This window comes from Podarcis muralis, chromosome 1 (assembly GCF_964188315.1).
Source record: "Podarcis muralis chromosome 1, rPodMur119.hap1.1, whole genome shotgun sequence".
NCBI lineage: Eukaryota > Metazoa > Chordata > Lepidosauria > Squamata > Lacertidae > Podarcis > Podarcis muralis.
The window spans coordinates 62,422,304-62,446,340 of NC_135655.1; the positions used below are offsets into that span (position 1 = coordinate 62,422,304).

The 24,037-nt window shown below is 42.7% G+C and overlaps 1 protein-coding gene across 1 annotated transcript in view; it reads right to left on the reverse strand.

Annotated features, from left to right (window-relative positions):
• Positions 1 to 20,664, reverse strand: part of LGR4 (leucine rich repeat containing G protein-coupled receptor 4) — an 81,456-nt gene extending 60,792 nt beyond the window's left edge. Inside the window, exon 1 of the mRNA XM_028729430.2 lies at positions 19,847 to 20,664. Within this exon, the coding sequence (XP_028585263.2) occupies positions 19,847 to 20,031 (185 nt within the window). The 5' untranslated portion in view covers positions 20,032 to 20,664. The remainder of the gene's footprint in view (positions 1 to 19,846) is intronic.
• Positions 20,665 to 24,037: the final 3,373 nt, after the last annotated feature.

Here is a 24,037-nt window from a genome sequence, read left to right on the forward strand (position 1 = left end):
AGTCCTACAGAAGACTTGGGCCACGACCTTCTAGTGAAACAAAAGGGGGGGGGGAGGAAAAAACAGGCCATGGGCCAATGACTATTCAGCGCTCACAGCCCGAATGAAAGCCAGCCATGCACAAGAAGGTTTGCAGAAGTACAAAAAAAATATTTAGGAAAGAATCCTGAACAGGATAAAATACCCACCCACCCACTCAATAAGTTCTGAGTATCCTCAGTGGACAGAGAACATGCATGGGGATGGCAGAAAACCATGTCATAGGTGGAATGGAAAGAAGGGAACAAGAAGTGGGGGTGGAAGAAGACACACATAGCTATAAAGAGGGTAGAGAGAAACATCAAATTGCCAGGACAGGTCACTTCTTGGTTCATATCGAAGAACTATTTTCAACCATCCCCAGGGACAGAAATGAAAGATGTCCAAGGAATTAATTAATGGTAGTGCAGTACCCACAATTTAAAAACAAACAAACAAACAATATGCATAAAACACTGAACAGGAGCAGCCCACAGTGCCCCTTTTAGTTGCAGGTTCCACTTGCTTAGTACTAGCAGAAAAATATATACTACTAGGCAGTTTTACATTTTAAAACTAGCATTCCTTCAAAACACCAAAGTTTGAACCTAAGAAATGTGCAATACAGTAAGTGGGGGGACTGTCGTGGTATTATATTTCTGTGCAAAGCAGTGCTTCCTAGAACATCTGAGCCTAGAAACCTGGTTTACTGATCCCTCAAAAGCCATGTTTCATAAACCAATAACAAAACTATGGTTTACAGCTGGCTAATGAGACCTGCTTCTTATGAAGCAAAAAGCCAGGATCCTGAATTCAGATGTCACAAGCAGCCAAGCTTAACTGTGGTGTCATGGTTTGTTTATCCCAGAGGAAAATGAAGCAAGAACGATTGGGCATTAACATAAACTATGGTAAGCCAGCAACACACAAGAAGTGTGAGCATGTTCAGTGTATTGCATTGTATCACCCTATGACAGGAAGTCATCTATTGTCTGAATAAGTCTTAAATAAACAGTAACTATGGTATCTATTGATGAATATGTGTGCGCTTTAGATGGGCTGTTAACAGGCATGGGCATACTATCTCCACACCCTGGAATGCTTTTTTGGAGCTCCACTAGAGCCCGTATACAACCCTAAGATTTAAATCATGAAAGGACAACAGTACTGGGTTGCCAAAACATACAGAGAAATGCAAATGTATGGTTGGAACAAAGACTGAGTCCTTTACAGAGTCGTCAAGTACAAAAAGTGAAGAAAGGCAAAAGCAGCTCATCTTTTGTACCCTAGAACTGGTATTGTACCAATAGAATCCTATAGGGACTTGTAACCTAGGAGCCAGCCCATACTGGAGGTGGGACAATGAAATAGCACTCAGTTATGAAGATGAACACAATTCTCTGAGTTACCGTATTTTTCGCTCTATAAGACGCACCAGACCAGAAGACGCACCTAGTTTTTGGAGGAGGAAAACAAGAAAAAAAATATTCTGAATCTCAGAAGCCAGAACAGCAAGAGGGATCTCTGCGCAGTGAAAGCAGCAATCCCTCTTGCTGTTCTGGCTTCTGGGATAGCTGCGCAGCCTGCATTCGCTCCATAAGACGCACACACATTTCCCCTTACTTTTTAGGAGGGAAAAAGTGAGTCTTATAGAGCAAAAAATACGGTATGTGTTGCTAACCTAGGACCCTCTAGCTGTTGCTGAACTACAGTTCTCATTATCCCCAGCCATACGTCAGGATGGCTCAGGGCTGACTAGAGTTGGAGAGCTGTAGCTTCTCCACCCCTGTCATAAGTAAATAACCTTCTTCACAGATAGAAACTCTGAAGCCACTGAGAATGTGTTCATTTCCTAAAGAAAAACTATATATTTACATGCCTAACAGTATATTCCTTATGCATGCCTACTCAGAAGCAAGCTGACTAAATTTGATTGAGTTTACTCATCAGTAAGTATGACAAGGAATGCAACCTAAAGTCACAGCATTTTCGAACACACACACACACACACACAAAATAAAGTCACCATCTTCACTCTGTTAAGTAACTCCTCCACAGGGGGTTTTCAACAGCTACACTTCAGTTTCAAATGCCTAGTTTAGAAACACTAAGTATTTTAGATTTCCTTCAGTTTTCATCCAGTTTATTTTGGATCTCTTGTTGGCCACACCCAATATTTAGAAAGCAATATGAGCCTTAAAAGTTGAAGTAAGCCTAACATTTCGAAAGCTAATATTTAAAAAGTGCAATAAAACCAAAGCAAAATTGGACTATAAATATAGCCTTAGCTGTAACTAAGCCAACAAGAATAGCATGTTCAAAACTGTCTAATTCTACATAAAAATAGTTTCAAGTATTACTGCACATTTTATACCAAAGTATTTTTTTAAACTTACTAAACAGTTTCTAACAAGGACAAAATGTTGTTCTTGCAGCAACAATTGAAAAATAATTACATAGTTGGGTGCAAGCTTGAAAACATGCAACCACATGCCAAGAAGTAAATAGATCCCATTGAAGCACTTGATGGGCCTCCAAAGATTAGAATATAATCTCAATGTACCTCAAAATTAACAATTTTACACTGATTATTTTGAGGTACATTACTAACAAACAACAACAACATATTAATCACCTTTTGCCTAATTGTATCAAGGCCAAGTGCAATAAAATCAGCCAAAGACAGTTAAAAATACAAAAAAACAACCAATACATTCCAAACCAAAACAAAACAAAACACAGAGAGATAAAGTAAAGGTAAAGGTAAAGGTACCCCTGCCCATACGGGCCAGTCTTGACAGACTCTGGGGTTGTGCGCCCATCTCACTCAAGAGGCCGGGGGCCAGCGCTGTCCGGAGACACTTCCGGGTCACGTGGCCAGCGTGACATCGCTGCTTTGGCGAGCCAGAGCCGCACACAGAAACGCCGTTTACCTTCCCGCTAGTAAGCGGTCCCTATTTATCTACTTGCACCCGGGGGTGCTTTCGAACTGCTAGGTTGGCAGGCGCTGGGACCGAACAATGGGAGCGCACCCCACCGCGGGGATTCGAACCGCCGACCTTTCGATCGGCAAGCCCTAGGCGCTGAGGCTTTTACCCACAGCGCCACCCGCGGCCAACATTGAATGCTGCTCTTAAACACAAACCAATAATCCACAGTCATGTTTGAAGCAGCTGCAGCAAAATCTCATCTTGAAAAGTTGCACTCAGAAATGCCCATTCAGTAGATGCCTAATAAACTAAGGAGATACCTGGATCCATGAGAGAAGCAGGGGTATGGATGCTGTTATTGGATCTGCTGGATCAGGTCCAATTGCTATGCCAGTGGCAGGCTGGTGTAGCATGGAACAGAGTTTTGCCCACCTGCCACCCCAGCTGGTTTGAGCAGCAAGGCTTGGGAGGCTGTGCCATTCAACCATACCCCACTGCTGCCCATCTGAGGTTAGGACTGTTCTGATAGGCTTTGGTCCCTTCCACCTATTGCCCCCTGACCCCGATAAACACACTGGCGCTCCAATGCAAGATGGGGTGAGGGGATCTAGTAAGTAGTGAAACCATACTGGATGCATCTCATCAAAGTCTGAAGACAGAATGTGGAAGGAAGCAGAGCATTCAAATGCTATGCAAGTTTCAGGTTAGGAAGCAGGAACATGCCATGGTTGCAACCATCTATGGGAATATAAAGACCAGCTGATGCCCAGGATCTGTCTTCAGTCTTAGGCAAAAAGCACAAGTCTCTTAGTAGGTAGAAAACAAGAATAAATACAAAAACTGCCTAGTATTTCTTAAAGCTGGAGATTAATTATGGTTGATTTAAGTTGCTCTTAAACTGGAGGCATAGGATCTTATATCAATGAAGATGGGACTTTATTCTTTGAGGGATTCAAACTGTTAAGTAATGCTACCCAATTTGGCTTCAATTGACCTTCCTTTCTTCCTAGGACACTACCTAGAATGGTGTGGTGACATTCTGTGCCCTTTGAAGCTATTGGGCCATTTTCAAGGCAGTACATATACAATGCATTCCAGTAATTCAATCTGGAGGTTATCATGGCATAAATGACAATACCATAGATAACTTCCACTAGTCGGTACTGCTGGTGAAGCAACAGAGCAGAGAGAAGACACTCCAGGCTGCAGCTGCCACCAAAGATATAGCATCAATGCTGTGGGGCCAAGAGGACCCTGAGTCTACAAATCTACTATAGTGGGTAGGGAAATATATTAGATCCCAGCCAACACGGCATTTCAGCAACTAGCTGATCCACAAAGTCCCCCATTAGCATTAAACTCAACTGGGTCTAAAGGTAGCATCTTCAACAGAGACCCCCAAAATGGCATTGACATTCCTGCTGATAAAAGTCAGTTAGTCTCTTGTGACTAGCTGTTACGAGCTGGGAGGGGCAAAGATTAGGGTAAGTGGAATGTATCGTGTGACTCCTATGGTAAAACCAACTGCGTTCATCTAAGCACCTGCAGTAAGTGGAAAACAAGCAGTTTCTATTTGAACAAAAAGTGGTACCTGAAATACTGAAATGGTTTTACCCAGCTATAGCTGCATGTAAGTTGAGGAAAAGCTCCCATTTCATCCAGTGCCAAAGAAAGACAAACAGCCTGGTTTGTGGAAAAGTGCATACTTGCCTTTGGTTAAATCAGTCTGCAGCTTCCCTGTGGAAAAGACTGCCAATAATTGGCTTCTTTCACCTCTGTTAACCATGAACAAAAGTGCCATTCGGTTTCAAAATGGACAAAATGCACCAATGGGTAGTCAGCTAGCCGAGCCAATGGGGTGGAATAACAATAACCTGCAGCATTTTCTTTTTCCTTTTGTTGGAACTTTCAAAGCCCTTAATTAAGACCTACACAAAGCACCCCCCACTGGCATCTTTCAATGAGGCATTACATGCCTGTTTTCTTGTATTTAAAAGGGGGAAAGAAGCCTACATTTCTGAAACTGGCACACACTATTTTTGTGTACGTATTTGCAACTGGAATACTGTTACATTTTAGCTCTTGTAAATCATCATCAGAGTGAGTGTAGAGCTATTCCAAGTACACTGCATCTTATATTAAGTGCAGTGCTGAGAAGAAAAATGGCACACAGTCACAGGAAACGGAAAATAATCAGAATGCCTGCTCACCTCAAAGCTGAAAGCAAGAGGAACATGCACTGCAATATATACATATATATATATATATATATATATACACACACACACACACACACACACATATATATATATATATATATATATATATGCAGGTTTTGGTGTCCTCGGGTATCTTCCCGTGTAAAAGTTGGGGTGTCTAGGCGACGTTTCGACGAGGTCTCACTCGTCATCTTTGAAGATGACGAGTGAGACCTCGTCGAAACGTCGCCTAGACACCCCAACTTTTACACGGGAAGATACCCGAGGACACCAAAACCTGCATTCCTGTACCCGTGAAAATCTACGAAAGCATATATATATATATATATATATATATATATATATATATATATATATCACACACACACGAGAGAGAGAGAGAGAGAGAGAGAGAGAGAGAATGAGAGAGAGAGAATGAGAGAGAGAGAAGAGTCTTGTTATGGTCTCCTGAGGAGAAACCTTATTTGGCACACAAACACACACATTAGTGGTGCAGACACTAAGGAATTTTTATAACATAAAATATGACAAACTCTAGCTGAAAAGTGCAAAATGCCAGGTCTTAAAAGATTGCTAACAGTAATATGTCTGGAGTTTAGATTTTAGTGCATGAATAGATAGCCTTTTACTAAGAGGAGGGTCAGGCTTCAAAATTTGTTTTAAACATATTGCTGGGATTCCAAGTGCTGCTTTAAAGGGGGACTTCTGCCATCTCAACGTTTTTGTTTTCTTTGAATTCCGATGACATATCACAAACTGGCTCTTGAAACTCCACTGTTTCAATATTGGTTTGCCATGACAATGGGGGAGTGAGTAGTTGAGCACAAGCCAAGTTAATGCACTTTCAGGCTCATGGAATTAGGTTCCCTGTCCTTCCAATTCCTAACCTATGTTTATACATTTTGTTGTTTCAATGGCAGGTAAACTGCATGTTCAGTGGTTACAAGGGCAACACTGAATACAGTATCACAAATAAATGCATGTGCAACATTAAAACAAGAAGAGGACCGTTATCATGACTCACAAGACAAAAATAACCCAAACATGCAGATAACAGAAACACTGAAATTACATATCCCTAACAAATGTTCAAATAACCACAAAGACCATTCTATGTTTTTACAGTGAGAGTGCATGGATATTTCCCTATTTCCTTACTGCCACCACATCTGAATGAACTGCATCAGATTTCCTGATTTTTTTCTAAGTACTTCAATTCCTTCTCCAATAAAGGACATGGAATCTGATCAGAAGAGAATTCTCACACTCACATTAACATATATTTATTCATCTGATTAAGAATTGAAGGGTCCAGCAGCTTATTTCCAACAGTGCCCCAACAATATGCCTCTCCACAAGCTGGGCACGAGTGCCACCAACCATCTTCCACTATTTTCTACTCCCCACTGCTGCTAACTGAAAATCTGAAGTTCACTGCCTCTTAATAGGGAGGCTCTCTCTATTTACTCTCACAGCTGTTAGAGCTATCCTCCATGAATTTGTCCTAATGTTCTTTAAAATCACCTAATGTGAGCAGCAATCTCATACTGCAGCATCTAATTTAATACCCGAGTTGTGTGTTGTGTGAAGTGCTTTGATGGCCCTCAGTCTACTGCCAATCAGTTTCACTGAGTGACCTCAAGTTACAACTCACTGGGAGAGGCAGCTCACTCCACACTAATTTTCTAAACCTGGGGGCTCATCTCCCCCCCCCTAACCAAAAAGGCCTAGATCCTTTAGCTCTTTGTTTATAAGGAAGGAGCAACAGCACCTTCACCATTTTAATCTGCCTTTCACAGCTCTAACACATCCTTTTTAAGACAGGTTGACATTTTATCGAGAGCAGCTCCTTTATAGGTGAGGCTGTGACTGTGAGGCTGGCTGTTTTATTTTCAGTTCACGCCCTTGCCTTCTCCACCACTGTCAAACACAGAGATGACAATTCCTACTTCGTCACTGCTAGTTTAGATCCTCCTCCACCACCGGATTAATTTCAGGGGCAGTAATTCATATTTTATAGTTGAACTGGTAAAATATTAGGTCTATAAGAAGGTCTTCTGCTAGTAACATTATAGTTAATAATTTAACCCCTTCACCCATTTTATTCTTTCAGTTATTAGTATTCATTGTCTTTAGTTGATGGAACTTAATTTGTCATTAAAGTCAAAGGAAAGCTTTCAACAAAAAGTGGACAGATGCAACAGATGCAAAGCTGGAATTTTAAATGGTATATTGAGCAATGTTCATGCATTAGTTCTGTGTCCAGATACCATTCAAAAAGAATCTTGAGATGGCCCAAGTTTATCTTCTGGTTTCTGCTCAAAAAACAGGTCTATGCACTGTAAAAAGTAAAACAATTTATCTACTTGCACTTTGACGTGGTTTCGAACTGCTAGGTTGGTAGGAGCAGGGTAATACTGAACATTGCTGAATTACAACTTATTACTAAACTGAAAAGTATGGAGAGACCTGGTTTTAATAGAGATACTGGATGTCTCACTACACATGCTAAACCTGTGTTTGGTCATCTGCATACTATCCCTTGCTTTTTCCTGTAGGACAAATTGCAGTCGTTAACAGTCACAGGTTTACCATACCCATTGAGTCAATCACCCATCTCTTACTACCCTTCTGAGAAAAACCCCACCGCACCATCCCACTATATATAAGGGTCTGGTGACTTCTGTTTCAGTGTATCTGAAGAAGTGTGCATGCACACGAAAGCTTATACCCAGAACAAACTTAGTTGGTCTCTAAGGTGCTACTGGACATTTATTATTATTAATTCGACTGCGTCAGACCAACACGGCTACCTACCTGAATCTAGAACCAATGTTCAACACTGTTACATCAGCAGATTAGTACAAACATAACTCTCTCATAATGCTAGTTCTGTAAAATATTAACAGTTTAGTCAACATTAGCACAAGCTTAATAAAAAAATAAATCAAACTTGTTAACACCAACAGGAGTGAGACCAAATAAAGGGAGATAGGAAACACATCCAAGTTGCCAGCTGCTGCATTCTTCAGTTAGAATAGTGTCCTCACTTCACGTCATAATACCCAAGCATGAGATTATGATCTCAACAGGCAAGATTCTCCATAGAGGTCATAGGAATTTGAAATTAATTCAAAGAACACAAGTCTCAAATGCCCAGAACTGTACTGTGCCATTCCAACTCCCACTGAGTACGTTCTGGTTATAATGGAGAACATATTAACTAAATGCTCATGCAATCTTTTCACAGCATTTTCTAAAAGGAACCACATGCGAATACATTGCAGGTTTCTATCACCTGCTGTATTTGCTGTATTTATTTTTATTCAATATCATTTTATTTGTGTGTGTCTGTGTGTGTGTGCGCGCGCGTGCATGCTCATGCTTATATTTCAAAATGCAAAAGGCAAAGTTAAGAGCTGTTCTGCCTTGAACAAAAGTCGTACTTATTACGTTGTCATATACTCTTCTACCAAGGAGCTTAGTAAGTTGTCTTAGTCCCTCACACGCATGGATAAACTGGAAGACTTTCCATCCACCATACAATGAGTTTCATGGCTGAATGAAGGGAGATTTGAATCTGGTATCTCACAAAGAAACCTAACATAGGAGCCAATGCACCACACTGGCTCTTTATACATCTTTCTTTCCCATAGGTTCACCTTATTCATTAAATCATGTGAAGGGAACCCATGCACATGGTCCACCTCCATGATTGCATGGCTCTCAGTCACCTTTTTACATGCATGCATTGAGTGTGGATGTCTAAGCCAGGGAAGCATATACACAGAAGCTTCACAATTGGGATCCCAATTGTGCATGGTTCCAGCTCCCATACAGGGCTGTTGCAGGCTTCCCCAGCTCAAAGCATCCACACCTTAACATGTAGACATCCTGGGGGGCACAGGGAGGTGGTGTCTTTCAACATGTGGACCCGTTTTCTACAATTAATGCAGGATGTGAACTACAGAAATCTCACTCTGGTACCAAACATCTGGCCTTCAGAGTTCCAGGTTTATATGCACTTAAATCTATATCAGTAAGGTACATGCATACATTTCAGATCCTATACCACATGTTTACATTGCTAAACTTTAATAAGCATACATATATCCTAAACAGAATTAAATACCATTTATACCTGTTAAAATTCTGGCTCTATGATGCTCGTGTTTTGACCTACTTCATGAGTTTGTTAAACAACAAAACAAAACCTACACAAGAAACAACAAGGATCTTGACAGCTCAAATATTTTGTTAAGGGTTTATGGTAGCAATGCCATTTTGTTGCATTAGCAAGAAGGAAGCACGTTAGCAAGGAAGAGGTATTGCACTTTCCAGTTCCTTTTGTGTAATACCAACTTAGCCCCTTTGTGTGTGTTAATGGAAAGGCAATATAAATTAATTCCCCAATAACAATATTGCTTGGCTTCCTTTCTGTAGCCCCCATGGAGACACAAGACCATAAGTTTTCACACTATGAAATCTTTCTCTAGACACAGAATGCAACAAAAAAACCCAACCCCTAAGTCAAATGTAGTCCTTTAAAACAAACTATTTCAGAAGTAAATGAAAAACTTCAGCTCATCCATTGTCTTTAAATCCAAACTGCAGATCAGCATTACTGATAAAATGTACAGAGCTTTAAATACTGAGCTCCTCAAAACAGTTGTAGAAATTGCATCATTCAAATAATAATATGCTACAGCAAGAGTAGAGGCCTATGGCCATCGTTTTGGCTAGTTATCTCACCCCAATGCCAACTCTTATCCTCTTACGGAGCTCCTAAATAATGTATATATCACCACTCCATCCATCCACTTCTCCAGTCCTTTGCCATTCTCAAGACTCCTTTTTAATTCATTCCCCTCATTCCTGGGTGCATATCCATCTTGGGAGTCTTTGTCCAAGTATTCCTTCTAAAAACCATTCATTCCCAATACTGAATCATAATTTAAAAGATGCCATGTTGATGTATTAGCCTGAAGAAAGATATGGAAGATCTTTTATACAAGCCACTCAGCCAATGGCCTTTCTGCTTGCCCTGTCCCTCTGTGAAATCAGAGAAGTTCAGCCAAATACTTATTTTAGCACATTTCAAAATAGTTAATTTCCAGATTTATAATTATACATACAAGGATATTTGGGTTACCATGCAACCAGTGTGCATAATTTCACTGAGTTCAGTGAAATCAATTTGCCATTAACGTCAAGACCGCAACCTCAAAAATCAATTTTTAAAGTGGCATATATAATTCCTTGCACAAATCTACACAGACTCAACATAAAAAATTATTCTGATGTGCTTAACAAGCTTAAAGCGTTTTCGCTTCCAAATGCAACCATGTCCATAAATCAAAAAATGCCCACAACATTTTAAGTGTCATGTTTAACAGTTCGGCTAGAATTTCAGCTGCTGAAATGTATTAAACAATATTGCTCCGCGGTAGCCCATTAATGTTCACAAATAACTTGAGTTTGCTTAAGTACCAGTATGCAGAATAACCAACATGCCAACTGTGACACAATTAAAAACAAACTGGTATTGATCTATAATCCACAGCAGACAAACACAGACACCAAATGGAGATTTCCAAAAGGGGATCAACTTTTTTAAAAATTAAAATAAAAACACAAGTTCATCTTTCATAGATGTCTTGCTCAGATCAATGGGAGAAATATGCTGACACTATCACCTGTTCAAAAACAGATCCTTTCTTTTTGTTTCCTTAAACATATGTCAAAGCAAAGTTATGTGCCTCACAGATATGCATCTGTAGTCTGTACTATATATTGCAATGTTACCATGACACCATAACAATTTAAAGCTATGTTCTTTTTAAAATATGGGGTTTTGTTGTTGTTCTAAATAAGAAGTGGTTTTGAATTCTGGAATACCATGCATCTTTCCTATTATTTTCCTCAGGTTTTTAAAATATCATTATTTCAAAGGCAACTAAAAGTAGAGGGAAAGCTTATCGTCAAAAGGATCTGTCTAAGTGTGCATGCATCAACACAGCGAGAACTGAATGTGAGCCAATTGTCAGATGAGATCGCATAACTGTCTAAATACTATAACCAAACTGTACATACCATCACAGAAGGCCTGATGTTCAAAAGTGTTGAGTTATATGTAACTTCCACATAAATTAATATTTGTTGTAGGATCCAAGCACATATGAAACCTCACATCAGCTGATTTACCATGTACACCACAGGCCATCTCAGCATGTTTTAATTATTCCAGTCAGATGTTAATATACTTAATGAACCGTAACTTAAGCCACATAAGGATGATTCAGAAGTGTGGTCAATGACCCAACAAGAGCTGCATCAGGCTCTCCTAACAGGCAGTTTCACACATTTTCATAACGAGAACAACATTAGTAAACAAGCCATGTCATGGGTCATTAACCTCTGGCCTTTATTCATTACTAAATTCACATAGCTGCTTAATGAAACATCTCTAGTGCTTGCATAGTTCACAAGATAGCACCTACTTTTAATCAGTCTGGACTTCACGGACTTTTGTCAACTACTTTCACATTAACGTTTGTCAAGTCACACTGTACATGTCACTGAATTAATGCAAACTAGTGTGCAATTCATACCTCCAACAACATGACAAACCAAACTATGTTCAAATGCAAAATGCCAAGGCAACCAATCAGAAACACTTTCTTGATCAGTAACCAGTTTCATCTGCATGCATGAATGAAAGGAACTGAAATGTTTTAGCTGAACTATATAATATAACGTAAAGACAGAACTGGCGTGCCTGGCGTGCTCTGGTACATGGGGTCACGAAGAGTCGGACACGACTAAATGACTAAACAACAACAACAAAGACAGAACTAGGCACATATGCTGCTTATATGCTAAAATGGCTTATCACCAAATAAACTACCTCTTCTTTATGTACATGTAAGCATTAAAAAATGTAAGAATCTCCATTTCACCTACGCATATACTGACTAGAAACCACTTGGACCTCACCTCACCCCTCCACTTCTTACACCAAACCCAACATTTCAGGAACTTTTGCCATTTAAAAGATGTACTGGGGATATACTAAGGAATAATTTATCCTCACCTGTTTGGCTCAGCATTGGGCATAGTGGGAGGCAAGGAAGCAGAATATATCTATCATTCTGCCACTTCAGATACTAAAGTCTTTCCAAAACAAAAACGAAAAGGTAGTAAAGCCATCCTAAAAAGACCAAGACAGTGCCTCACTATAACAGAAGTGTGGTGACTAAACTGACTCTCCAGATGTTGTTGCTGTTGGACTAACTCCCACCAACCCCAGCCAGCATGGTAAATGGTCAAGGATGATGTGAGTTGTAGTCCAACAAAACCTGGAGGCCCACACGCTACCCCTCCCTACACTATAGCAAGACTTACTTATACCACAAATCAATTCACCCTAACTAGGTATCCTCCAAATGTTTGGACTCTGACGTTAGCCATGCAGGATGCAGTTAACTGAGTCCCACAACATCTGAAGGGCAACAAGTTGGGGAAGGCTGCCATGAATATATCTGATCAGAAGTGGCACAACTCTCTTAGGAAAACATTTATCTAATACCCTGTAACAATGTAGAAGTAGCATGGTTTTACAGAGTTCTATTTAGCTACAGAGAAACTAACAAGAATATTGTTGAATATCTGCAACAAGAGTTTTCTTGCAGCAAATGCCACAGCGGTGACCAAGTTGGGCAAGGAGAACAAAACACTGGCAGACTGTCATTGGACTAGTGAACTTGTCAAACATCTTTCATGGGCTTTCCCCCTGAAAACTAAAGCCATCAACCACCATCTCTGAAGTACAGACCAATGCCCTCTCCTAACTTTGTCAGCACACACTTTTATCCTTCTGAAAGGATCCCTATTTTATTATACAAAACAGTCATGAAGCCCCAAGTTAGATATGCTAAACCTGATTATTCTACAACAGGTACTTCCTAGAAGACTGATGAATGCTAGATGTAATGATTTACTTTCATGCACTCCACATTGCAAACCAGTCTCAGTACACCCTCCGCATAGCAAACAAAAAGAAAACTTTCCTGCAAAAACGAGCTCTGAAAGAAAGCAAAACTAAGTGTCAAATCCATTCTAAATTAAGGGTTCTGTTTGTTCATTTAATTTGCTCACTGATCTGCAATCGTCAAACCACACCCACAGGTTTTCTTCAACTGCAAATCACTTGAAAATTCTTACCGTTTTGTTAAAAAAGATCCGAGACCCACATGAACTAAAGCAGTTGGTTAAAGCATGCTGCTGATAACACCATGGTCACAGGTTTGATCCCCATATGGGACAGCTGCATATTCTTGCATTGCAGGGGGTTGGACTAGATGATCCTCAGGACCCCTCCAACTTTATTCTATGTTGGAAATACACTGAATATTTATTAAAGATAGAGTGCCTTGCATGTTACTGAAAAACACCTTTCAAACATAAACAAACCTCAGAATCAATATAAACATTTATGGTCATATTAAAAAGTGCAGCTAATGAGTCTTTTTTAAAGCTTAACTACTGAAAATAAAGGCTGTAATGCCACCCTTTTCACAAACCAAGACTAGAGCGAGGCAGTTTCAGTCTCCAGTCTTCCCTTATTGAAAAAATATTGCACTGTATCTAGGAGGCTTTTTAATTCTGTTCTTGTGCAACATCATGAAACAGATGTCATTCTCTTTTGCACACTCCTTTTCATTTAAGTGGGCATCTACAAAAATGCTTGATGAAAGACATTCCACAAAGAAGATACTCCACTAAGATTCCCTCTAGAACAAATACACACAAAACTTGTACAAACAGGTCTCATTGGTGGAAGAATTTTTCCACTGTATTTCAGATAATGTTTAAATGGAAGCCTAATTAATTTCAGGTGAACTTTTGCCCAAAGTTAGTGTCTCTTCTATTATTAGAAACCAAGCATGAAGACTTCACTTATTTTCTATTAAGCAGTAGCCAACATTTCTAATTGCCATTTAACCTATTTTAACTGAGCATAGCACTCTGGATTTCCATGTTCTGAAAGATAAACCTCTTGTACAATTTTCGGAAAGAAAATTATGGAGGCTAGAGTGAGGGAGGCTAAATGAAGACAACTGGTATGAAAGAAGCAAACCAAATGGAACACAGCAATTGTGGTTTTACTATACATAGGATGAGGAGAGAGAAAATATAAACCAATGTAAATAAACATGGCCAGGCCCTGTACAGCTGCACTAGAAGCACCACACAGGACATCTTGTTTGACAGGAATCCTAAAAACTAAAGAAAGCAAGAACTGCAGCCTACTATAATGCTTATCAAGGAAAAATGTCTACTAGAACTGGATTATTTTATTCCTTGCTTCCAGATGAGGCTACTCACGCATGTTGTTGTTTTATTATTATTATTCAAAGGGTAACTAATGTATCTAGATGCTAGGTCAGTCAATCATCCTGAATTGGATCAATTCCATTAAGGCTCTAAAACTCTTGTTGGGTGATGCTCTCTCACTATGGTGTCTCCTATGTACGAATTTGACTCGCTTTAGGTGGACTTCAAGCAATGGCATGGTGAATACACACCAATAAACACTAAGTGCCTGCAGTGAAGCACATCAGATTGTTGGCAACCTCCTTTTTATATCAACTGAGCATCAAAGAACTGTGATATTTTAAGCCATTACTCTGGCCTTTCACCTGAATAAAAAGGAAAACATGGTCAAGGCAAAGCATGGAGAAAATAAACAAATATTGTAAGAAAAGCTTTCCTTGCCTTAGGTAATAGTTATGATCAATTCAACTGAGTTATAATAGAATCATAGAATCTAAGAGTTGGAAGGGACCCAAGGCTCATCTAGTCCAACCCCTTGCAATGCAGAAATCTCAGCTACAGCATCCGTGACAGATGGCTATCCAACCTCTGCTCAAAAACCTCCAAAGAAGGAGAGTCCACCACCTCTCGTGGGAGTCTGTTCGACTGCCAAACAGCTCTGACTGTCAGAAAGTTTTTTTGAATGTTTAGCTGGAATCTCCTTTCTTGTAACTTGAAGCCTTTGCCTCGAGTCCTACCCTCAAGAGCAAGAAAAAACAAGCATGCTCATTAGTATAAGCTAGCGAAATTGTGGCAAAAGACACACTTGACTGTGTTAGCATAGTCAATGTGCTGGACATCACCTATCTTGCAACAATGCAATGTCATAATCTCAACAAACTCTGGGTAATGAAACCAGGTTTCCTGCAACCAAGCAATCCAAGAGATTCTTCGGTACATACAGTATTTTTAGTAACTGCTATAACTGCCAGTCATGCATCTTCATGTCCCATTAAATTGTTCTTTTTCCTACCACACCAGTGCCAGCCAGCCTGTAAGACTTGTATCCATCTTAACTATTATGCTTCCCTTCTTTATACTTATTTTCAAATATTAATTTATATTATCACAAAATAACTTCATTTATTAAGATAATTCAGTTTATAAACAGCCATTTGCCTGGTTATTTGTGGCCAGTAAGGAACACCTCAAGGCAGGGAGCCTTTTGTAAATTGGGAGATAAGCAATTGCAGTATCAGAGTTGTTATTCTAGGTCACTGATATGCTACAAATGATTAACGTATGTGTGTGGGCAGATGGGCTGGTAAAATTGTTGCTGGTAGCAATTTTGTGACCTTATTTCCAAGGCTAATTTAAATATGTAATGGTTTTCAATTCCTCAACTTGCTCAGAATAACCTTAACATGCAATTCACTTTCCATCATTTCCCCTTGCAGCCATTTAAGTTATTCCTATAACTAGAGAGAAAAAGAAAACAACATGTGTCCATATTTGTTCAAAGTCCAGCATACATTCTGAACACAACATAAATGTTTGGCCCAGTTCAGATGTCATAAACACAATGCAACCTTCCCCTCCAACCCATATTTTAAAGGCTCTGGCATGTTCTGCAGGATCTCACACTCTCTCCTAAGGATCGCCTTCTCCACTTCTTGGTTTTCCATAGCTATAGTTTGTACTACCTATAGTTAGTTTGGCAAACATTATGCTGGTGGGGGAAAGGGGATTAAATAGGAGGATGTCAAGGAGGAACTGGAGTTCACAAAAGAAAGAGGGAGAGTAAACAACACAAACTTGTGACACACTCATGAATCTCCAAATCATGGTTTGGATATAGTCTGTTGCATCACACCTGGCCTAGTGAAACTTCTAAAAGTGAATGTCAAAGTTCTAACACTACAAAAGGGTTATACAGTGGTACCTCGGGTTAAGTACTTAATTCGATCCAGGGGTCTGTTCTTAACCTGAAGCACCACTTTAGCTAATGGGGCCTCCTGCTGCTGCCGCGCCGCCGGAACACAATTTTTGTTCTCATCCTGAAGCGAAGTTCTTAACCCGAGGTACTATTTCTGGGTTAGCGGAGTCTGTGACTTGAAGCGTCTGTAACCTGAAGCGTATGTAACCCGAGATACCACTGTAATAGTAATAATCTGTGGCAGTGGGCTAGAACAGAAATTAATCCAGAAACTGATAAGGATATACTGCTAAGAAAATTAGTATTTTAAAATTCCCATGGGGCAGCGACGTTTATGCTGCCTGCTTGGTGCAGACAACATCTAAATGTATACCACAATATTCTTTGGGGGGAAAGCAGTGAAATTTCAGTAATATGAGACCTGACTGCAGCTCAAAGCAAGCGTTCATTATAGCTTTTCACTGTTAACCCCTCATGGAAAGGTGAGGCACACCCAACATGCCCTATTATGAGATTTGTGGGAAGCCTTGCTTAGCATTGCAACTTTCTAAGCCAGACATTTCAAGATAGTATCACTCGGAAACCATCAAATTGTGAGACCCTTGCATGCTGCAAGTACTTCAGTGTCAAACTGTACAAGCAGCACCTACAACAAAATGCAACAGTGTGGAGTGCTCCTCTGCAGCATGCCACCCACCCAGACATGTCCATTCTCGGGACTTTGTCCTCCTGTCCAAGTTTTCTGTTTTTATTCAATAGACAAAAAATATTCCATAGTAACTGAGAATGCTCAGTCCCCACTGAGCTGCTCTGCCATCCCAACACCCTTTTAGGGTTTTTCCCTCCCCAAACTTTTTGTGTACATTTTTGCAAACCTGGGGGTTCCCCTATGGGTAGCACTGTTGAGTCTGCATAACCCAAATCACCTGGCACTCACAGAATGAGTTTTGCCTTAGTATATAGGATTGCAGATCCAAGCTCTCAAATGCACAAGCCAAACTAAGCAAGCATATACTTATCCTTTAATATTTCACCAATATCCAGTTGAAAAAGCGTTTATGCTTGAAGCATCCTTGCCTACATTTAGTCAGTGACTAAGTGAAAAACCGTAATAATTATAATGAAAAAAGGAGAGTATCTGCACAAGTTCCTGTACCCTCTCTCCATGTTTAAAGTACACAGTACTCCTGATTGTTTAAAAATGACACAGCCCTGCGCCAGCTACCTCATCTTACTCCAAACCTGTTCTCATATTCATAATCCTTATTTTATGCACTCCTACCTAATCCTCTTTGGTTTCATATACACAGCTATTTTTAATGTTAATCCCCACCACCTTCTCTTGGCCTTTAAACAATGCAACTCTGCTACATAATCCATTTCAAAATTAATTATTGATTCTTCTTCTCTGCCTCAAATCTTCTCAGCTGACAAATTCAGCATACAGCCTCCAACTATCTTTGAAACCAAACAGGACTTTGCTTCAGTGCTCCCTGAATATCTTATAATTTCATTTAAAGCACTGGATACTTGAATGCTCAAGCAAGCTTTAGGACCAAAAGCATAAAAATTTTAGGAAATTCCTCAGAGCTTTTAAGACAAGTCTGCATACACAGCACCAGGTGTGATTAACCACACACACACACACCTTAGAACACCACACCCTTGAAATCCTAGATGCAGTACACACCTAGCATTGTTTTCTGAGGTATTTAGTTTTTCTTATAATGGCATTGTTAGATAGAAAGGCTGGGATTATTTGTACTGGAATCTCAGTTTTACTGCATCTGTTTTCAAATCCAAGCCCCAGTAACATGTCAGGATCAACTGATTTATACAGAAAGGCAGGTGTCATTAGTCAACATGCCTGAATATTGCAGCACCAAAATATTTGTATGTTGGCTCTGCCTTAACCAAACCAGGTCTGCTTGGGAGCATACCTGTAAATTTAGCCGACTGCTTTTGTTCATGCGACACAGACACTAACAGGTGCTTAAGCTCTACTTTTACCTCTCCATAAATCTCTTGGTATTTCCTTTCTCCAAGAGATATGTGGGTGAGAAAGTTAGCAGCTAGGAGCTATTGCCCCCCCCCCCTTTTATTCAGGACATAGATCTTAACCAGAAGATCAACAAGGACTGCTGCAAGGGCCATCCGTCTTTTCCACAAGAGCCACAGCACAGTGGTAGAGCATCTGCTTTGCATGAAGGCCCCAGGTCAAATCCCTGGTGTCTCCAGGTATGGCTGAGAGAATTGTCTGAAATCCCAGAGAGCTGCTGCCTGTCAGTGTAGAGAATACTAAACTCAATGGACCAATGGTCAGAGTCTGTACAAGGCTACTTCCTATGCTCTGCTAGAAAAACTAAAAGGATGAGAATTGGAGAATGCGGCTAAGGCTGTGGTTACACTCCTGCTCATTCTGCATCCACAGTGTGCTCCCATCCAACTCATTCTCCATGATCCGTATCTATCCAGTATCAGTCTTATGGTTCTTTATGAAATACTGTGTTTTGATGCGTTCCCCCCTCCAAGCGACAGATTCCATTTGAATTGAGAGAAAAAATGACCCACCTGCGCTTTAAGTCAGTATTGTGTACGCAGCCTCAAAAAATTCAATTCATTTAAAACTTCCCTACTGGTTTGTAAAACAGGGCTTGGAATTTACAGCCCAGTCATATCTATGTTTACTTGGAAGTTCAATAAGAGAGGATGCCTAGGATTGACACCACACATACACACACATTTGAGTTACGGTAGGTTTGTGTTACGACATCCTTGTAGCCTATGTTCATGAATGCAAAATTAGTGAACTACCAACCGTTTCCCTCTAGCACTCAGAAACGTTCCCACCTGAATACCCACGGATGTGGTAGGAAAAGTTCGACCTTTTTTTAATAGCCCTTTACCCATCCTGAAAACGACACCCCGATTTTAAGTCTCGAGGTGTTCAGGGAGGCTGCCTGACACCGAGTTAAGTGGACACCGGAATCCGGATTACAATTTAAGCACTGGCATCCTAAGTACACTTACTGGCGAGGATGCCCCACTTAATTGACTTTGAAGGAGCACCCACAGGAAAAGGGCTGTGCAAAAAAAGAAAAAGAAAAAAAGGAAGAAACCCGTATCTAATCTGCACGCCCCACGTGCGCTTCCGCGAAAGCAAGTCCCGTTGAATTCAATGGGACTCGCTTCCCAGGTAGGCGAAGGGTACGCGCAGCAGCGGGGCCGATCTCCACGCAGGTAAAGCTTCGCAGTCAGGCCTGGGGCAAAGAAGAAAGGAAAGAAAGAGGCTCCTTCCCGCCTCCGCCCCCCCCCCCCCCACTCAGGCCAGGCTGCGAAAGCGCACACAACCTGTTTGGCAAGGTGAAGGCAAGCGCAACCACCAACTCCCACCCCCACCCCCCGGTCGCCTTCCCCGCCCGACTTACAAGGTGTGGGTGAAGGCGCTGAGTCTCTCGGGCACGGCGGCGAGCCCTTTCCCGGAGCAGTCCACCCCGCCGTCCCCATCGCAGCTGCAGGAAAGCGGGCAGGGAGGAGGGGAAGCTCCTCGGCTGGGCCCAGGCAAGCTCGCGAAGCCCCAGGCGAAGAAGCCGAGCAGCAGCAGGCAGCGCATCGCGAGAGCCGCCCTCGGCGCCAAGACCTGCCCGCGGGCAACCCGGGGAGCCGCCGAGATGGGGTCTCCCCGTCGAGGGCGAAAGGGCCAAGTCCAGTCAGTCGCTTCCTTCTCCGCGGGCCCTTCTTCGCCTGAGCCGAGTCCTTGCTATCGCGGCCGGCTGGCTGCCTGGCTGCCCACCTCAGCGCTCCGCGTCAGCAGCAGCCGAGTCCTCTTTCCTTTCCCCTTCCTCCTCCCCTCAGCAAAATCCCCCCGACGCTTCAGCGGCTCCCCTTCCTTCCCGCTCCATGGAGAGGCGGCAGCTCGTCGTCAATCATTTCTCAAGCGAGCAGGTAAGGACGCGCCCCGCTGGGCTCTGCCATGGCAGCCTCGCCGAGCTCCCCTCCTGACGCCGCCGCGTGTAGCGCAGCCTCCCCGCTAGGAAGTGGACCTTGCAGCCATTCCAGCGCTCGCCCGCTGCGCTGCGCTTCGCCTGGCCAGCAGCCTGCCTGCCTTCTTTCGCCTTCTAGGGTTGCACACAATGCGGACGGCTACTGCGTGCGCTCCTCGCCAACCCCGGCGCCGGCGCCTGCCGCTGCTTGCTGCTGCGCTATGCAGAACGACGAGGTGTGTATGCTAATGAGGAGGACGCTGCCGCCCGCCCGCATTGGTGCAGAGAGAACCTCGGCCTGATAAATATGCAAATATTTCCACGCACGTTTCCAAAAAAAAAAATCTCGGCAACGTCCTACGGGAGGGGGAAAAGCGGGCCTTCATTGGCAAGCGGAGCAGTGGGTGGGCGGGGAAAGAGACGCTGAGTGACAAGGAGGGCGGGGCGGAGGGCGGCTTCGGGAAGAGAGCGGAGCTGCCCCGGCTAGCGGGTGGGGGGAGACTAGGTTTCTTCGATCCACGGTAGAGCCGTGCGTTGCGTGCGCATTGCGTGACGCACGGCTGCTCGCGGAAGCTTCCGGCTCGCCCGGGATTCCGCCGGGAGAGGCGCGAGGAGGAGAGGTTTGCTCGTGCGCCCGGGCCTGGGCTGCAGGCTCCGGGTGAGCAGAGCGGCGACTCCACGTACAGCAAGGAGGCAGGGGGAGTTAAAAGGGCGCGCCAGTGGCCGAGTGCAAGCTGGAGGGCCTGGAAGCTGCATTCGTCGGCATGGCCCCAATCCCGATAAAGACAGGCATTGCCCATTGCAAAGGCAGACACCTCCTGAGGAGTGGGGTGCCCAAGTTAGCTGCAGCTGCTGTCCGGTTCATTGGAAAGGGGCTTGTACTGCATGGGCTGCCTTCTCCGGACTATTGTGTATCTGATTAAAAGTACAACGCAGGATAAAACAATGTTTGCAGACACTTCTGGAAGGAAGCTTATTGTGGAATAGGTGTTTCCCCGCCGATGTTTTATTTTCTTTCTGCAGCACCAACACTGCCTTTTTATTTTTTTCTGTTGAACCCAGCTTTTCCATATTGTGAAATACTCCGGGAAGTAAAAGCAGCACAGTGAACACTTGCAGTGGCTGCTAATGTGGAAGGTCATTAGTGCTGGGGGTGGGGGAGGTTGTGGTGTGTGGATATGTTTCCGTGGGCTCGCCTTGACTTTCATATGCTCAGTCTGGCCCTTTTGTTTCCAGCAGCTCCCATTATTAAAGGAAAGAACCCTATTTCCACTTATTGCCACATGCCCAGCAAAAAAAGAAGGAGAAAAATCTCCACCTGATATATGTGGGAAATTTCCAGGGAGATCAAAATCACAGTACCTACACCAGGCTTTTAAAACAAAATGGTGGTGGTGCTAATGATGAAGGTCTTACATGAAATTTCTTACAAAACAAAGCGAAGATGAATATTGCCCACCCGCTCCCCCTCAAAAAACACAAGCCTCCATTTTGCAACAGGTTAACTGGCTGGATAAAGCTGGTAACCTTTGCTCTTGGCATACTTCCTGGAAGTGTGCACACACAGGTACAAAATGTGTGCAGAACTGGCAAATTTAATGGAGAACTTGGGAGGAGTGATCGAGGTGAGGACAGAAAAGCACAGTCCTGATGCTTTCTGTCCAGCTCCACCCACTGATGTGGATAGCAAAGGAACAAATGGCAGTGAATATTATGACTGAAAAAGAGAGCATGTGCAGAAGTTAACTTGCTACACAGGAATAAATGGATCTTCAGGACCTGTTTGAGATATAAGGTCCCCCATCTGGAATAACCCTGAAACCCTGCTTAAACAAAAAGGTTGTGAGGGAACTTCTAGAAACAGTGTGGGCCTCTGGGAGGACTCTCTAGTGTGAGAATCCCACACTAGGTGCATCATAACACTAACATAGTGGCTATTCGTACTTCAGGCAGTCCTCAGTTGAACCTGCCATGACTTCTCTCTTGGCCTCATTTCCCCATCTGCAACAGAGAGGATAATAAAACAGACTTAACTTACAGCAGGGGCGGGGAACCTCTGACCCATGGGCCTCATTTGGTCTGCCACAGATCCCAATTTATCCTGCAAGTTCATTTCCCACAAACCAAGAGCCAAGCAAGGCCCTTTGCAAGACTCTTGCTCCTTGCAAAAAGCCCTGCTCAGTGCTTTGAAGTGCCAATGACTATGTGATCAGCAATGTCTCCAAGCAGCATGCAGGGCAGCCGAGCCCACCTGTCAAATTTGGCCTGGTGTAAGGGATAAAAGGAGCTTGCCTGCAAGCCAGATCCAGTTCCCCTCTCCTGCCTTACACAGTTGTTGTAAGGATTACCTCTAGTAATGCATGTGACATGCTTTGAACACTTGAAAGGGCTATACAAATGTTAAATATTTGTTTTATCAAGGCTGTGTGCTGCTCCAGCTAATCGTTTGCATTGGAACTTGGATGTGGCTTCAACCTGGGTAGTTATTAAAGAGTTAACTCCGTCCTTACTATAGTCCTGTTTACTATTGTAAAAATTATATGGAAGTTGCTAACCTGGATTCCTGGAAGCAGAATGATTCAGGAAAGTATTTTACTCGGAGAGACTAGGTCCATATTTTTGCTTTGGCTATTGGATGTTCACAAAATCCATCAACCCCAAGAATATTATTTTTCTACCTTGGTGACCTTCAGACCTTTGAGCTTTATTTCAAGAAAGGCAGTGGCTCTCCAAATGGAAGTAGCTGAACCCTACTACTGTACTTTGGGTAGTAACATCACTTTGTGAAGGTATGGCTGGAACATTCTGGGCAGATTCAAGACCTGCCAAACCAGCCAGCTACCAAATAGCAACAAAGGTGAGTTCTGAAACCTGTCTGGGAGCATTGTGGTGGGACACCAAACATTTTCAAATCCCTCAGAAGCATGCTCTGTGCTGTGGATCTTTTCCATGAAGTGTGCGGTACAGAGGTTTTTTATAAGCTTCACCACCAAGTGGTTTGTTGCAATCATCCCAAAGGTTCTTTTGTTTGGCTTCTAGAGCTCACTTTCATGCAAAGCATAGATGATCTCTAGCCATTTAACAAACAAAAAACAGTGAGTATAATGTCATCACAGGATTGACTCCTCACCTCCCAAAGTCAACAGTCTGCCAAAATATAAGTGGCTATTCCTTTTGCCCTTTTGAACATTTAATTGATACACAGCTAATTTTGTATATCCCTTAGTGCAGTGTTTCCCAACCTTTTTTGGGCAAAGGCACACTTGTTTGATGAAAAAAATCTCGAGGCACACCACCATTACAGCCCCGTGACGTCAGCGCGCAGCGACACGCCGGGAGGGATGCACGAGCTCCTTCTCCTGCTCGTTCAGGGCCGGGTCGCCGCCGTGAGGGAAGGGCGCCGGGGCGCTGCTGCTGCTGCTGCCGTCGCCGCTCCCGGCAGGCATGGGCCCAGCTGAGGCGGCGGCGGCTGTTGTGGTGGTGGCGGCGATAGCGGGCGGAGGAGGGGCTTTTCAAATGGAAAAGGTGGCTTAGCAGGTTGCGTCAGGGCTAGGCCACACATAGTTTCTCTTGTGGTCTGGAAGAGACGGTTGCCGCCACCCAGAGAGACGTGCTGGCCGTGATGCCTCTCCAGGC